We start from the raw sequence: 17266 nt of genomic DNA, 5'->3' as shown, positions 1-17266 counted from the left end.
CAAAAACAGGAAAACAAGCAGATATCAGATTATTAAAGAAGAAAAAGAAGCAAAGTATGACAAACTGAGATGGAGAAACACAGAAAATATGATCATTCTCATTAAGTTTTATCACAGGAGTCAAAACATTTCATTGTTTCTGCTGTCTCCAAAAGTGTATTTTAAATGCTGATAACTGATTCCCTAGTTCTTTGACAACTGTTTCTAGAGATGATGTATTTTCTACCAATTTTGGCACTCCACTGTCTTCAATCCACTGCTTCCATGACACATTTCATCTTCATTAGTATCAGTTAACAAATGCGACAGGTCTTGTTTACACAGACTGCATTCATCTTTTTTTTTTTATTATTATTATCCAATTTAATAAACCCTATTTCACCCTGAGGCATATTAGGGTTGTAGTTGGCATCAAAATATATTTTATAAGTAACAAACAATAATAAAATTATAATACAAAATTGTTGTCAAGGTTACAATTCACATGAATTTTGTACAAGAATGCACCTTAATGAAAGAATGGATCGTTCCCTAAAGCCTCAAGGCATGTCTCTATATTTATATCTAATGGTTATAGGAAGAAATATTTTTATGTATGTATATATATATATATATATATATATCTTCATTAGTATCAGTTAACAAATGCGACAGGTCTTGTTTACACAGACTGCATTCATCTTTTTTTTTTTATTATTATTATCCAATTTAATAAACCCTATTTCACCCTGAGGCATATTATATTATATATATATATATATATATATAATAGCTATTGAACATGTTATTTTAGAAGCAATAAATAGCTATACTAAGAGATAGCTTAAAATTTAAGAATTAAATACATTATTTAGTAACAACAATTGGCAATAATCAGGTATTACAAGAAATGGCTCAAAATTAGAAATCAAATGCATAATTAAAATAAAAATTAAAACCAATAGTACAATATTATAATATGTGAAATTGAAGACTTATAGTTTCATAATAGTTGATTAGAACTAATACGATTTTTTTTCCCAGAATAATTTAACATTTTACAGTTTCACGAATATTCTATTCAAGAAGGACATGAAGTACTTATATGATTCAGAGTTGGTACGTATATTGGTTAACGGTTTGGTAAATGTATAATTTAAAGTGTTCAGTAACAACTCAAGCTCGTATCTTTCACGGCAAAAGACTGGACAATCATATAATACATGTTTGACATCTTGAGATTCCTCCCCACAAATGCAAGTTGCATCGTCTTTAATATGGAATCTATTTAAGTATTCCCCGAATTTTCCATGCCCAGTCAAAAACTGTGTCAGTATGAAATTTGGCGTTATTACTGCATTCATCTTTACTGATGACACATAACTTTGAGGCAACTCTTTACTACTAGATCGAGGAAATTATGGAATTACATGTGAAATGATTTCAGTCAGAAAATTTAAATTTGCATGGTATTTGCACACATTATGTGAGGTGTGTGACAGTGGTAGTACATAACTTGGGATTAGTTCGTAAAATGTTGACTTTTTAAGAGGAGTAACCTATTGGGATGGAGTTCTTAAATTCCTCTTAATAAGCTTCACCCACAGTCAAAATCATATACTGCTTTTGAATCTGTTCTCTTTTTCCAGTTACAGGATTCTTAACAGATTTTACATCATGAATCACTGAAGTAGCTTGATTCACATCATCTTTACAAAAATACTCAGTTACAGTGAAATAACGTTTCTCTAGTTCTCAGCTAGGTGGCTGAGAACTTGAGAACAGTTATTTCATATCCAATGCCAGGAAAGCCTCAGGAGCATTCCACTGTCACATGTGAGACATTCACAATCATTTTACTAATATTTATCTTGCTTTAATAAACAAAATGTAACAACCAGCTAGTGTGCAGCTGAAAAGTACTAAAACAACTCGGTTTATATACACGAATTAATTTTTAAAATGTCAATAGTACCTGAATTACTGTCATGTGCGGGACATGGTCATTGGACATGGAAAAAATTTTTCATTTCTGTTTAAAAACTCTGTGAAACCAAGAACTTTTTATTGGAATACAATTTTTTAATAAAAACTACATACTATTAGCTACATATTCATCATATAGCCTACATTAATTTTATTGTAAAGAATGAACAAATTGGAAAAATTAATTATTTTCGTACTGTCAAGTGTGAGACATTGATGTCACGTGTGGGATATTGTGTGAAGTCTCATTCTTTTCTTGGGTTAGGTTACGAAAGAAAATAAATACATAATATCAACTCATATGTTAATGTTATATAATTGCAACATTAGAAATGTCCACAATTTTTAACTAATTGTCAATAAATTTATACAGTCCCCTGTTGTTGGTAATCAGTGGCCCAGGAATTATCTTCACAATTTCACCACAGCTGTATTGTTGCAGCAAATAAATCTCCAACCTGGCCTTTTTTAGAAGAAAGTTTTAATCCATGGTCCGAGTTTTTCCAGCATTTCCCACTAACTTTATCATCACTGTTTGTTGGCACCAGCAAAAGTCGTCATCACAGCGGACTTCACACCTGTTTTGCATCGGATTGATTTCCACATCACAAAGTGTTTTCTGCCAGAAAGAATTTGAATAGCTGTATTTTAGGGCTTTAAGTGTGAAAAATCAAGTTCTCATGCACTCTGCACTTGCACTGATCAGATGGAGTGTTTTTCAAAAGCTACAAAATTTGGAAAGACCAGTTACAAGCTCTGAGTTTTCTTCTTTGAAAATTGAAAAAGCTTCTTTCAAGGACATTGTCCAGTAGCGCTTCTATGACATTATCTTGTTTCCATTCTCCCAAACAGTGATACAGTCATTCATTCCTGGGCATGTATATATAATGTCTGGCCTGAAGTAGAAATCTCTCACTTTCGAATAATCCATTTTGGAATTTGCATTGGAATGATGTAATACTTCCAGGGCTGATGGTGATAAAGCAGCATATACTGCTACGCATGTCAAAACAGCCATTTTCTTCCTTGGTGATTTGGGCAATGCATGTGTTGTTTTCCATACAGCCTTTCCCAGTGACTGTAGACATTGATATTGAGTCATAGATCCTTTTGAGGAAGTAGAGGGAGATTGCTTAGCTCATCACTCCTTTTGTTTGCCCTCTGGAGTCTACAGAGTCAATTCTACAGAGAACTTCTCCCTAAGGAAGGATGAAATTCAACACTCACTGGAGCCATAAACAGGTAACTTTATTCACATGTTGTGTGTGGTATGATCACAAAGTATCAACTTATGCAAGGACAATAAACTTTATACAGCCATGGAAAATTATACTTCGTTTGTTAATATACAAAAAAGGATGTTATTAAAATTCTGAATCCTCCTGAAATTCAAATGAAAGGAAATCGTACTTTTTACCAATTTTGTGAGAAAATCATATAAATGTTCAGATCAGGTGAAATTAATCTCTTCATTTGGATTGTTATGTTTTATGTTAGGAAATGGCAATTAAATATGTATAATGTATGACAGGAAGATTCAATCAGTATAAACAAGATATTTCTGAAAAAGACTTAAATCACTGGCAGGCCATCTGAAATATAAGGTGGGGCAATGAAACGAGAAGAGAACAAAGTAATGTAAAAACAATGAAAACGTTTGTTAACAATAAATATACTGGTAAGAAATGAAAAGAAAGGATTTACAATTTTGTTTTATAACAACAACAAAAAAATTATTCCTTGAAAATAACACCTGAAAAATTATTTCTTGAAAATAATAACTGAAAAGTTTATTTCTTGAAAATAACAACTGAACAATTTATTTCTTGAAAATAACATCTGTGAAGTGATGTCCATTTAGACACACACATTCCTCAAGTCGCAATCTCAAATTGTTCATTACATTTCCAAACATCTCCAATGGGATTGCAGCCACTTCATCTCGAATTCACTGTTATAAAGTCAGGATTGTCCTAGGTGGATTGTTCTGGAAGACTTTTGTTGTCAGATACCCCCATAGGAAAAAATCACAACTGGTTAGGCTGAGAGAACGATCTCAATTTTATAGGGATTGTAGTGAAGATCATTACTTATTCCAAGATCTGCAGAATGTCGACAGGCAGACCGGCACAGACTTCTCTCAAATGCCTGTCTAACCCTCTCGATGTTTTCTGGTGTTCGCACTGTTTTTTCACTCTCACCCCATTTTTTTTGTTGTTGATGCACTCGCTTCAAAGTTGTTTATCCACATTCTTACCACATGATTAAACGGTACTCGTCAATTACATAGAACATTGAAATTAATGCAGAATGAATGCTGAGCTCGCAAACTTTCACCGTTTTGGTAATATGCTTTAACAGCGAAGGTACGCTCCTCACCCATCCACCGTTGTATTCTGACTAAATGGTAGTGTGTATAATAATATCTATTTATTTATTCTGACTAAGTTAAGGCCATCAGGCCTTCTCTTTCACTTAGCCACACTTAGTGTATAGGTCATGCTAGGATAAGTCCTGTATCTCAACCCCTCTATAGTCAGCTACAGCCCTCCCTTACTTTCTCTCCATTTCACTGCTCCACCCTATATAATAATTATGTGTTGTTTATTCAAAATGGTTGGAGTCATTTAGAGAGAATTTATGTGCAACATGAAATATGAAAGATTTTCTTTTCATTCGACTTAAAATAGTGAGATTAATCATATTTCGAATATTTTTATTTTTTTCTGACAGTGTTTTCTGTTACTGGGATTTTCTTTTACAAAAGATATTTGAATTTAGCTGTAGTTATGTTACTTAACATTAAGTTACTTTCTTTGTGTCAGTAATTAAGTTGTTTTTTTTCAATAATAGAACAGAAACTACATTAGACTTATTTTTTTATTGCTTACATTTATTTTAATTGCTTTAGCAACCATTCCTCCATTAACTATTTCAATAGATATGTACCCATCACACCCATGACATTGCTGTGTCACACCCATGACAGTAGAAATTATATTATAATCTTGAAAATTAGAAACCCTTTTGACAGATAATTTCGAGTAGAATTCATTAAACATTCAACATGCTGCATTAAAAAAATTGTCCGCATACCATCAGTTCATTCACAGATTCTTTTCCTGGAAAGATGTAAATAGGTGTGTATGTCTCCGAATTTGGTTACATCCATGACACATAGTTTTCAGTTAATAATGTATCTTTACATAGTTATTTAAAAATTGGTTTGCAGATATCACAGAACAATCAGCTGCATTTAAAGTGGTATTATTTGAAACAGGAATATTGAACCTGATATATTTTACAATTATTTGAAACTCTATGCGTCACACTCGTGACAATGGAATTCCTCTTAGGTCAATGATATTTATTTATAACAAGTACAGCAAAGCGCACGGATAAGATGAGTACTATATAAAACTGCTCTCTTAACAGAGCCATATGCCTTATTGAAATCTAAGACGAACTGATGTACTGTGACCTTATATTCCCACTTCTTCTCAAATATCTGTCGAATACAGAAAACCTGACCAATAGTCGATTTATTACGCCTAAAATCACAATGATGATCCCCAATAATTTCATCTACATAAAGAGTTAACTTTCTCAAAAAAAATATGGTGAAATATTGTGTTTTATAACTTTTGTTAATTTGTTTTGTAAATTGAAATACCAGTACTATATACTGTATATATCCTGGGTTAAACTCGCTTTTCATAACCTATTCATTATAATATTAAACATACTGTATTATTTTAACATATTTTTATTTCCATCGAAACAGTTGTTAATGCATTATTAGCTATAGTCTATATGAATAGGCAACAAACAATAACTTAGCCAATTAAAAAACATTGATAGGTTTATCAATGGCAAGGTCTATAGATCATGTGTGGCACGCAAGAGGTTTGGTAATATATAAAAGAACACGAAACACAAAGCAGTTTGACATATCTGTTAATATATAGACTTAAAGAGTGTGTTACTAAAGGAGGACAGTGTCGGATATTACATTTTTAGTTTCTAGTGGTTTCTTTTTTCAATTTTTGTAATTTAAATAATTGCAAGTGAATAATACAGCTCACGTAAATACAGTAAAATAATCTAAAATAATTCAGTCGTATTCAAAAGATAACAGTAGGATAGCAACTTACCGCAATACTGGTAGAGTTCAGGTACAATCTCACGGTATTTGCCTGCACGATAAAAGTAAATCGGAGTGCAGGAACAAGAATTTAACACTTTTTGAAGGAATTAGAAGAATCGGTTGGATTCTGTAATTTTTATTCAAGTTTTCTGGTCTAAAAATCTCGCGAAATATAGGAACAAGAATTTAACACTTTTTGAAGGAATTAGAAGAATCGGTTGGATTTTGTAATTTTTATTCAAGTTTTCTGGTCTAAAAATCTCGCGAAATATAGGAACAAGAATTTAACACTTTTTGAAGGAATTAGAAGAATCGGTTGGATTTTGTAATTTTTATTCAAGTTTTCAAGTCTAAAAATCTCGCGAAATATAGGAACAAGAATTTAACACTTTTTGAAGGAATTAGAAGAATCGGTTGGATTTTGTAATTTTTATTCAAGTTTTCTGGTCTAAAAATCTCGCGAAATATAGGAACAAGAATTTAACACTTTTTGAAGGAATTAGAAGAATCGGTTGGATTTTGTAATTTTTATTCAAGTTTTCAAGTCTAAAAATCTCGCGAAATATAGGAACAAGAATTTAACACTTTTTGAAGGAATTAGAAGAATCGGTTGGATTTTGTAATTTTTATTCAAGTTTTCAAGTCTAAAAATCTCGCGAAATATAGGAACAAGAATTTAACACTTTTTGAAGGAATTAGAAGAATCGGTTGGATTCTGTAATTTTTATTCAAGTTTTCAAGTCTAAAAATCTCGCGAAATATAGGAACAAGAATTTAACACTTTTTGAAGGAATTAGAAGAATCGGTTGGATTTTGTAATTTTTATTCAAGTTTTCAAGTCTAAAAATCTCGCGAAATATAGGAACAAGAATTTAACACTTTTTGAAGGAATTAGAAGAATCGGTTGGATTTTGTAATTTTTATTCAAGTTTTCAAGTCTAAAAATCTCGCGAAATATAGGAACAAGAATTTAACACTTTTTGAAGGAATTAGAAGAATCGGTTGGATTCTGTAATTTTTATTCAAGTTTTCAAGTCTAAAAATCTCGCGAAATATAGGAACAAGAATTTAACACTTTTTGAAGGAATTAGAAGAATCGGTTGGATTTTGTAATTTTTATTCAAGTTTTCAAGTCTAAAAATCTCGCGAAATATAGGAACAAGAATTTAACACTTTTTGAAGGAATTAGAAGAATCGGTTGGATTCTGTAATTTTTATTCAAGTTTTCTGGTCTAAAAATCTCGTGAAATATAGGAACAAGAATTTAACACTTTTTGAAGGAATTAGAAGAATCGGTTGGATTTTGTAATTTTTATTCAAGTTTTCAAGTCTAAAAATCTCGCGAAATATAAATTTTCATAATTTTGTTTCTTTGCGTTGAACCTAATGTATGCGCTAATGCCTTTATAATCCAAGCTGTAATGTAGTATAGTTAATTGGTACAAATCTTGGCGGTTCTATCAATAAGTTATTTTATGTTATTTCAATTGCAACAGCTTCATCTATTATTGCAAACTAAAAATATAATTTTCAACACTGTCCTCCGAGATCATCGAGTGTGTTATGTAAGTCAATAAAATATTGTACAGACCCAGAAACAAAATTCAGGTGGCCCAAATTTTGTTACTGGGTCTGTACAACATGATGTGAAATTATAAACCTGATAACAAGAACGACACATGTCCCATCACAAATTCTGCACTAAGCTATAATTGAAGTGTCTGAATTCACTGAATAAAATATTGTCATATTCTGGGATGTGTGATAAATCATAAATCGTACACATCTACTTCAATTTCCCTTCAGTCTCATTTTCCAACCATTGCTACACGATTCAACAGGATAAATCAGTACATGTCCAATGAATTGTTTATGATTATAAATTGAATGAATCTACTTGATATTAATTGCACAAATTTGTATAGCTTAATGAAAGTATGCTTGTAAATTAAATTAATCTGCTTACTTTGTATTGTATATACTTGTATAGTTTTGGCCGATGAATTGTATATGCTTTAAATTGAATAGTAATCTGTATAGCTCTATTGATAAACTGTTTGTGTTTGTAATTTGAAGTAGTTGCATGATATGTATTATCAATTTCTGTATATCACAACTGGTTGAATTATTTATGCCTTAAATTTAATTAACTTGTTTTGTATTACACATATAGCTCAAGTGACGAATGATTGTTTGCATTTGTAAATTTAATAATCTGATTGGCTATGTATTGTATACTTTTAGTAGAGCCATCGACGTAGCTCAGTCGGCAGACTCACTGGGCTGCTGATCCGGAGCTGCATTTGGGCTTGGGTTGGATCCCCCTTTGGTTTCTTCTGAGGTTTTTCACAGCCATGGGACTGAAGCCGGATGGTCTATGGCATCAACCCCTTTGATTTGATTACCTGGTTGGGTTTTTCCGAGGCTTTCCCCAACCAAAAGGCAAATGCCGGGTAATATTTTGGCGAATCCTCGGACCTCACCTCATCTCACCACATCTCGCCAAATATTGCACAAAATTGTAAAAATTGTTGAAAATTACTAAATTGTAAAACTGTAAAAATTTGTAAATATTGTAATTGTAATATTGTAAAATTTTTACTTGTTCCACATCTTAAAGCTTCATTGCTCATGTAAGATCTATGGAATAAAATGAATGAATGAATGAATGAATGAATGAATGAATGAATGAATGAATGAATGAATGGGTGTAATTGCTTACAGTAATGTTAATTTTCAAGTCCCTCTCTAAAAATCGCAGATATCACAATGCAAGCCAATGTCAATCTTATCTGATAATAAGACGTATTAAAACTATGATGTGGTCACTGTTCATACAGTTCTTCCTTTGTTCAATGAACTATTTAAGTAGATATGTATTAAAATTGTAAATTATACATAAAATGTTAACTAATTAACAAAACCAATGAATACAGCAGATACAATTAACGTCTTCAACCAGGATCTGGTTTACAGTTTCAGAGGCTCGGTGCATAATTTTCTTCTTAAGGCCCCTTTTTTTCACATGTGATAATTAGGCCTATAATAGGTTATTTAAACATAATTAATGACAGAACGAAGTCATATAGTACGAGTACGACTATTTAATCACAGGTACAACACTTTTAAAACGTCCCTCCAATATTTTACATTCTTTATCATAGTCCAAAACCATAGCACAGCCAATTCGACAGTGTTTTTTCTGATGTAGCAACAGCAGAGAAAACAAACTGTGTATGAGAAATAGAAATTTAATGCTTTTTTTTAGTTTGATAATAGCCTAGTATGATTCCAAGCTGAAAAGCCAATTTTACTTAAGACTGCACAATTATTATTGAAGAGTTTTCAAATGTAACAGACACACTCAAGACTGCCATTTTAGGCGAATAAATGAGTCAGTCTTGAGGTTACTTCACATTATTTCTTAGCACTAAGATATAAGTGATTCTGTTAACTATCTTCTTTCACCATGTAGGCCTATATTTACTTCCCCGAGGTTTTTTATTAATTCTCGATTTTGAAGAGGATGATTAAAAATTAAGTGGTTCCATAGGGTATCAGTGATTAAATGTGACCACAAAGCAATGTCAAAGCTGATTGCATCAGTTGTAGTACCAGTGTATAGGTAATTATGTATGGACACTTCACGTCAATACCTTTGATGTAGCCGGACTGATTTCAATGACCTTCAAGTCAGCTAGAGCGTGAGATTCTGCTTTCTCCCTAGAGTTGGCGCTGACATCACACCAGCTAGCAGTCGACACAGCAGAAATATAACAATTAATACATCTAAGTACATTATGTACCCAAATAAAATAAATTGGACCGATGAAATAATAAATCCGTCATTAACTGTAATGTCTAGACTCTAAAGTTTCTTTATAATGAGAGTTGAGACGTTGACTCCAACAACAATTAAAATACTATGTAATGATTTGATAGCGCTAAAAATGGAGAAACAAAATTCCTATGAGAAGTAAAACCATATACCTATATTATATTATATACAAATATTAAACGAATTTGATACTTAATTTTATAATGTATTATATTATCTTATAATATAATTTATTATATCTGAAATATAAAAAAAAAATATTACTACAACTAATTAAAATGTGTCTCAGTGAAACTTACAGCAGAGTTCGTATAGGTCAGTTTCTGTCAGATGCGTTTCCAATTCACTGCGGGCTAAAGCAAGGAGATGCACTATCACCTTTACTTTTTAACTTTGCTCTAGAGTATGCCATTAGGAAAGTCCAGGATAACAGAGAGGGCTTGGAATTGAACAGGTTACATCAGCTACTTGTCTATGCAGATGACGTGAATATGTTAAGGGAAAATCCACAAACAATTAGGGAAAACACGGAAATTTTACTGGAAGCAAGTAAAGAGATAGGTTTGGAAGTAAATCCCGAAAAGACAAAGTATATGATTATGTCTCGTGACCAGAATATTGTACGAAATGGAAATATAAAAATTGGAAATTTATCTTTTGAAGAGGTGGAGAAGTTCAAATATCTTGGAGCAACAGTAACAAATATAAATGATATTCGGGAGGAAATTAAACACAGAATAAATATGGGAAATGCCTGTTATTATTCGGTTGAGAAGCTTTTATCATCCAGTCTGCTGTCAAAAAATCTGAAAGTTAGAATTTATAAAACAGTTATATTACCGGTTGTTCTTTATGGTTGTGAAACTTGGACTCTCACTTTGAGAGAGGAACATAGGTTAAGGGTGTTTGAGAATAAGGTGCTTAGGAAAATATTTGGGGCTAAGAGGGATGAAGTTACAGGAGAATGGAGAAAGTTACTAGAGTGTTAGTTGGGAAGCCGGAGGGAAAAAGACCTTTGGGAAGGCCGAGACGTAGATGGGAGGATAATATTAAAATGAATTTGAGGGAGGTGGGATATGATGACAGAGACTGGATTAATCTTGCTCAGGATAGGGACCAATGGCGGGCTTATGTGAGGGCGGCAATGAACCTCCGGGTTCCTTAAAAGCCAGTAAGTAAGTACTACAACTAGTTTGTCACTGAGAAATAAGGAAAAGCTCTTAACTTGAATTTATTTGAAGCAAAGCACTACTGGATTATGCAATAATGTAGGCGATGTTTGGATCCTGTGTCTCAACTCTATACTCAATTACTATCTTAGCGTATGCTCGATTACACTAACTTCTAGCGCTTGGAAGTGGAACTAAATGCCGGCGCACAGAGAAACAAAACACAGGAAAATTCGCTCAGTGTCCATTCTTTATAATCCCTATTCGCTGGTAAAACCATATACCTATATTATATACAAATATTAAACGAATTCGATACTTAATTTTATAATGTATTATATTATTTTATAATTTAATTTATTATATCTGAAATATAAAAAATTATTATTACAACTAGTTTGCCACTGAGAAATAAGGAAAAGCTGTTACCGTAACTTGAATTTATTTGAAGCAAAGTGTTACTGGATTATGCAATAAGGTGGCAATGTTTGGATCCTGTGTCTCAACTCTACTCTCAATTATTATCTTAGCATATGCTTGATTACACTAACCTCTAGCGCTTGAAAGTGGAACTAAATGCCGGTGCACAGAGAAACAAAACACAGGAAAATTCGCTCAGTGTCCATTCTTTATAATCCCTATTCGCTGGTAGTACTATCCCTTGTTTCTTCTAGTCCAATTCAGAAATTTAAGAGAAATTTTCATTTCTCCTAAATTCAGAGCTAGACTTACTTTGGCTCTCCACAGTTCAGTAGCTGTGGTGGATTGTTGTCCTTGTATGACAAAATATTCATCATTCTGTGTGAAAGTATTATCTTGTGTAAATGGAAATCTCTGTGAGTAAAGGAGAGTTACTAATATTAACATCTGAGGAAACATATTATAATTGCTCAGTGATCAATGTTGTTTTTCCTGTTATATTTCAGTTGCTTTCCATTTTTATTGGCTCCTGACTCAAATTTGCTTGGGAATTTAATGTTTAATTATGGACTTCCTTCTTCTTCTTCTTATTTGGTATTACAGCCCAGGTGGGCCTTAACTTCCTCTATGGCTCTTTTCCATCCTTCTCTATCCATCGCCAACTCCCTCCAAATGGACTTCCTTATAAATACACTTTAACATTACCGCTACACACCGATATTAGTCCTACTTATACCAATAACAATTTAGATTAGATTAGATTTATTTATTTAACCTGGTAGAGATAAGGCCGTCAGGCCTTCTCTGCCCCTCTACCAGGGGCTGTCCTACTTATACCAATAACAATTAGATAACCTACAAGGAACACCAGCACTAAGCATTTGGTTTTAATACTTATTACTAGGGCTAGGATTTTGATGAAATTGCATCTTTTTTCTAGTAAGCCAGAAACATTGCTTCTTTAGTATTTATATGTTATGTGATAAAATGAGTGTTTGTTTGGGCATTTTTTTTTTGCATTTTTTGCCTGTTTCGGCTCCTAAGAGCATCTTTTGTTTTATTCGTATGTAATCGTATGTAATCGTGAAAATTTTGTAACTAATTCAACAGTTCACAGCATAAATACACGTCAAAAAAATGACTTTCATACTCCATCGGCAAGTCTATCATGCTATCAAAAAGGAGTGCGTTATATGGCAGTAAAAATTTTTAATAGCCTCCCTATCGATATAAAAAATGAAACTCAAAACATAAAATTATTTAGGGCCAAATTAAAGAGGTACCTAATTTCTCACGCCTTCTATTCTGTAGGTGAATTCATGACATTCAATAACACTTCATGAAATTGATACTAAAACTATGTGTTGTACTAGTAGACTTTATTGTAAATCTCGTCTGTATATATTTCATCTAGACTGTGACTATAAATTAAGATTTTATAATAGTATTAAGTTTTTTGACTTGTTCCATATTCTAGCTGTAAGCATGTATGAATACCATGGAATGTTAATAAATACAATACAATACAATTCGGTCTTTTTTAGGCATTTTCTTTAATTTTGGCCATAAACCCCCATTATTAATGTAAAATAATGTTTATATCCTTTGATATTTTCTCTACCAATTTTGTCCATAAATACCCATTATTTTGTATAATATTTTAATCGTTTTTCCACACAAATATTGCCATTTTAACGTAGTACACTCTATGTAATGGATCAGTCCAACCACTCCTTCAATATAGATTCCTCTATACCTGCTAGTTCCGGATAAGAGTGGCCTTGTGGTGGACTACATGGAAACTACATCAGGTAAAATAATTAATTGAAGTGTACTACTCAGAAAAAATTAGACATAATATGTAAAATTAAATAAACTTAAATGTTGGTACTAGAATTTAATTTAATTACTAGTCTAAATATTTAGTAGAAAACCTCTTTTCCTTCTAAGCCAATTATGTAAGATCAGTTTTTAGGGCATTCTTGAAATATTTTTAGGTCATAAATGCATTGTTTTTGGGACATTTTTTCATGATTTATAGGTCATCAAAATCCTAGCCCTATTTATTACAAAGATAACTCACAATGTTGTTGACTTCGACTGCTGTGTTTATTATTAATTATTTAAACAGGCCTGCTGTTACAAGTTGACCACATTAAACTCTGCAGTCAACTTCTCACTCTAAACCAGGGTCCTGTTTCATAAAACTAATAAATTAATACTACCGGTATTAGTAAAAAGGTAATACCTAACATTAAGTAATATTATTACTGTCGTTTCATAAAAGTATTAGTTAATATTATTTATTACTGTAAACGCTCATAATATTACTGAAATAAATGATAATATTAGTAAAGTGTTTCGTAAAGCAGCAAAGGTAATGAAATTTATTAATTATATTAGCATTAATTCCATGAGAGTATTTTAACTAATAATTTCAAAATTGGTAAGAAGTGAATGTAGGATTCGATTTTGAAGATAAAACAGTGGAAACATTTGAAATGGATAATTCCGATTCAAATAGTGATGTCTCTTCAAACTCTTTTCATTTCTTTTCCCTCATTTTAAAAAGTATCAAAGACAAAATGAATGACCATTTGTTCGTACTTACAAATGACTGTTACAGGCGCCAATGTAGATGGACCAAGTTGAAATTGAAAGCCACAAAATCTACTACAGTACCTATTATGCTTAAAATGAGAAAAAAAATTGACTGAATTTTTATCTAATTTGGAAAGAGAAACAACTGGAAAGCGTCAAATCTAAATTAAATTACAGTATAGAACTATTACAAGCAATTATTTTTTACAATATTGTAGGCTATGTTGTCATTTGACTTAACATCTTTCCCTCCTTTCACATTATAATTTTTTAAATTACAATAAGTGTTCAGAAATAGGATATGTCTAGGCCTATTGGTCACAAGTTTCTCCAATTGTTTTCAGAGTAGTTTTAAAAGAACATGGGATATCTGCATCATAAAATAATATTAACATTTTCTATATTGATTTTTTTTTTTTCAATGTAATGACAACCTGAATCTATAAAATTGTATATACTCTTCATTAATTAACATTGTGAAGATCTTGGTGAACCAAACTGACAACACAAGAGGATTTATTAATTCAATCACTCATTTAAGGTATGTTCTACACGTGTAGGAACACAGTATACTTTAAACCACACCTACTGATCAACTAAGAGTAATTTACGAGATCTTTAGGGTACCTTCAATTCCACTTCACAATCTTTAACTAGAAGATTATTTGCATTTTGTACAGTCAGGCAACTTCTTGAGAGCACTACTTGCTATATAATCAGCAATAAAAAATTAAGACAATTTGAGTATTTTTATTCATTTCATTATAACATTAATCTCCTACAACACCTTCAAATTCCTCAGTATCTTCTAGGAATGACTTCACTGCTTAAGTAGGCCTACTTATGTTCTTATTACATTACTGATTTATTTTGGTGCAAGGATCATTTTTGTGTGTTTATTTATTTACTCTTGTACCAATATATTTTTTCTAATTTTAAAAGTATTTTTTTTTTACCACTAAGCACTTGTGCAGTACTCAGAAGTATAACAGAACTTGAAATTGCGATAAGATGCTTTGCAAGGACTAGTAAACCTATCGTTTAACTGGACAGTTAAGACATCCTAAGGCTGCTAGAACAATGTCATTAAAAACTTTCACTGCTTAGTGCTTAACTTTTTGATATGGTGCCTTAGGGAACACACTTCTATGACTGATGCACTAATTTTAGGATTTTGAACTTTGCATCAGCAGAGACGTGAACAATGAGGAATGACAATGTCAGTTCACAATATTTTAGATTTATTAAAATGTTTCTTTTAAATAGATCAATTGTGTAACACATAGCAGAAACAATAACTTCGAATTTCAATGATTTACAATCCTATCTGAAATAAATTGTCTCTCAAACATTTATACATATTACGATTTACTCTGTTGTTGCTATTAAACACAGTACATCCAAACCTATTTTATTCAATATTTGTACAAGTTAACAGAGAGGATAATCAAATGCTCTCTAATTGTCAGAAAGTATTTGTGATAATATAAAAAGCTGTAGACCAATACTCGGTTATGTTTGTCAGCCTTAACCTCAAATCTATCTATAATGGTTGCAAACGATATAAACACACTATAACCACTGTTTAGCACGCATGACCATCCACAACTTGGTCTCATATAGAATGCGCTCATTAATAAATTAATAATATTACTGTACGTATTTTATGAGTTTTGTAAAACGTTTATGAAACAGAATTTAGTAAATTAATAAAATTATTTTCATGACTGTAATAATATTACCTACTTAATATTATTACTGTGTTTATGAAAGAGGCCCGGGATGCAAAACTTGTTCCAATTATGGCACACGTCACAAACCGAAACACGTGACTCATCCCTTCCTTTCACCCCCACACGTCATTGAATACGGTAGGGAGAGAGGAAATATGTATTCAGTGTACTTGCGGGCGTCACAGATACTTAATTCAAGGGATTATGGACAGGGAACAAACTCTTTCCCCATGCTTCCACCCCTCTCTTTCCCTGTTCTGCAACCCCGCTATAAACTTAAAACGATAAAGTAAGTATTGATGCTGTTTCTAACATAAGTCTAATTAATTATGTAACTACCTGTTAATAATTAATTATGATTTTCAGTTCGCAGAGTTGTTATCTATTTCAATTTTCATAAATCACTTTTAAATAAAGCTGTTCCTGCCTGAATTTTAAGGCCCTGAGCATAAGTACCATAGGGTCCTACCTAAATCAGACCCTGTCTTTAACTGTAGTCGCAAAATGAGTAACAAACATCTTCTAAAACCGCACAAAAAAGATTTGAGTACACAGTTAACATTGAGAATTATACTTATGTCATAGTGGTAATACTGGTACAAAAAAGGGATCAATAAAAGTCACCTTGTCTTGATTCAAAATATGGTAAAAATTCAAAAAAAAAAATATATATCTGCTAAGTTTCTACAGTGCAAACACAAGTACTGTAAATCTTTAAATTATAAGAGTCCATTGTCTGCGAGTGTTAAAAAAACAAATGACAATGCATGTGATCGAACTTTGCAACATCTGTCAATTAATGACATGGAACAATCATCCAACAATTAATTAAATCTCGTTATACAAAAAATAGGAGTAAAACACTTAATTTAATTGCCATTTGGTTCACTGTATAGAGTTCTCGTCTTGCGTAAACATCAGTCAAAGAGAACATTATCATATAAATAAAAAACATTCTCAGTAATAAAACATTCGTAAATGTGACACCATTTGCCAAGTTTATAAATGATAATTCCCTTACCTTGATTCGATGAAACTAAGGAAAATTCCAAGATGAGAAGAAAAATTGCGCAATACCAAGAATACCTCCACAACATAGCAAACGCCATTTTTTAACTTTCTTGACGACACTCACGCCACACTACCATAAACAGACCAAAACCTGTGGAGAGTCTCTGTTAAAAGAAGAGTTGAGACAATAGAACCAGACATAGAAATGGCTTTGCTTCATCTGAATACAAGGTAATAGGTTTTTCCTTAGTTCCCTGATACCAATGAGACCGTTGCCTGATACAAAGAGTACAGAATACTATGAGAGTCGCTGTATGTATTTTTAACAACGAGCTAGAATGTGTCAATAGAGTGATGAGCTACGTCGCTACTTTTGCAGCGA

At 32.1% G+C, this 17266-nt stretch overlaps 1 protein-coding gene across 3 annotated transcripts in view; it reads right to left on the bottom strand.

Annotated features, from left to right (window-relative positions):
• Window positions 1-17062, bottom strand: part of l(1)G0289 (lethal (1) G0289) — a 274921-nt gene extending 257859 nt beyond the window's left edge. The window contains exon 1 of one of the 3 annotated variants that reach the window (XM_069833939.1): window positions 16895-17062. In XM_069833939.1, coding sequence (XP_069690040.1) covers window positions 16895-16982 — 88 coding nt within the window. In that variant the 5' untranslated portion in view covers window positions 16983-17062. The remainder of the gene's footprint in view (window positions 1-16894) is intronic. The other 2 variants (XM_069833940.1, XM_069833937.1) reach the window with 2 other exon arrangements.
• Between the last annotated feature and the right edge of the window lie 204 nt (window positions 17063-17266).

Source organism: Periplaneta americana, chromosome 8 (genome assembly GCF_040183065.1).
Source record: "Periplaneta americana isolate PAMFEO1 chromosome 8, P.americana_PAMFEO1_priV1, whole genome shotgun sequence".
In the NCBI taxonomy this organism is placed as follows: domain Eukaryota; kingdom Metazoa; phylum Arthropoda; class Insecta; order Blattodea; family Blattidae; genus Periplaneta; species Periplaneta americana.
The sequence above is the reverse complement of the archived record's forward strand: the minus strand, read 5'-3'. Positions and strand labels throughout refer to the sequence as shown.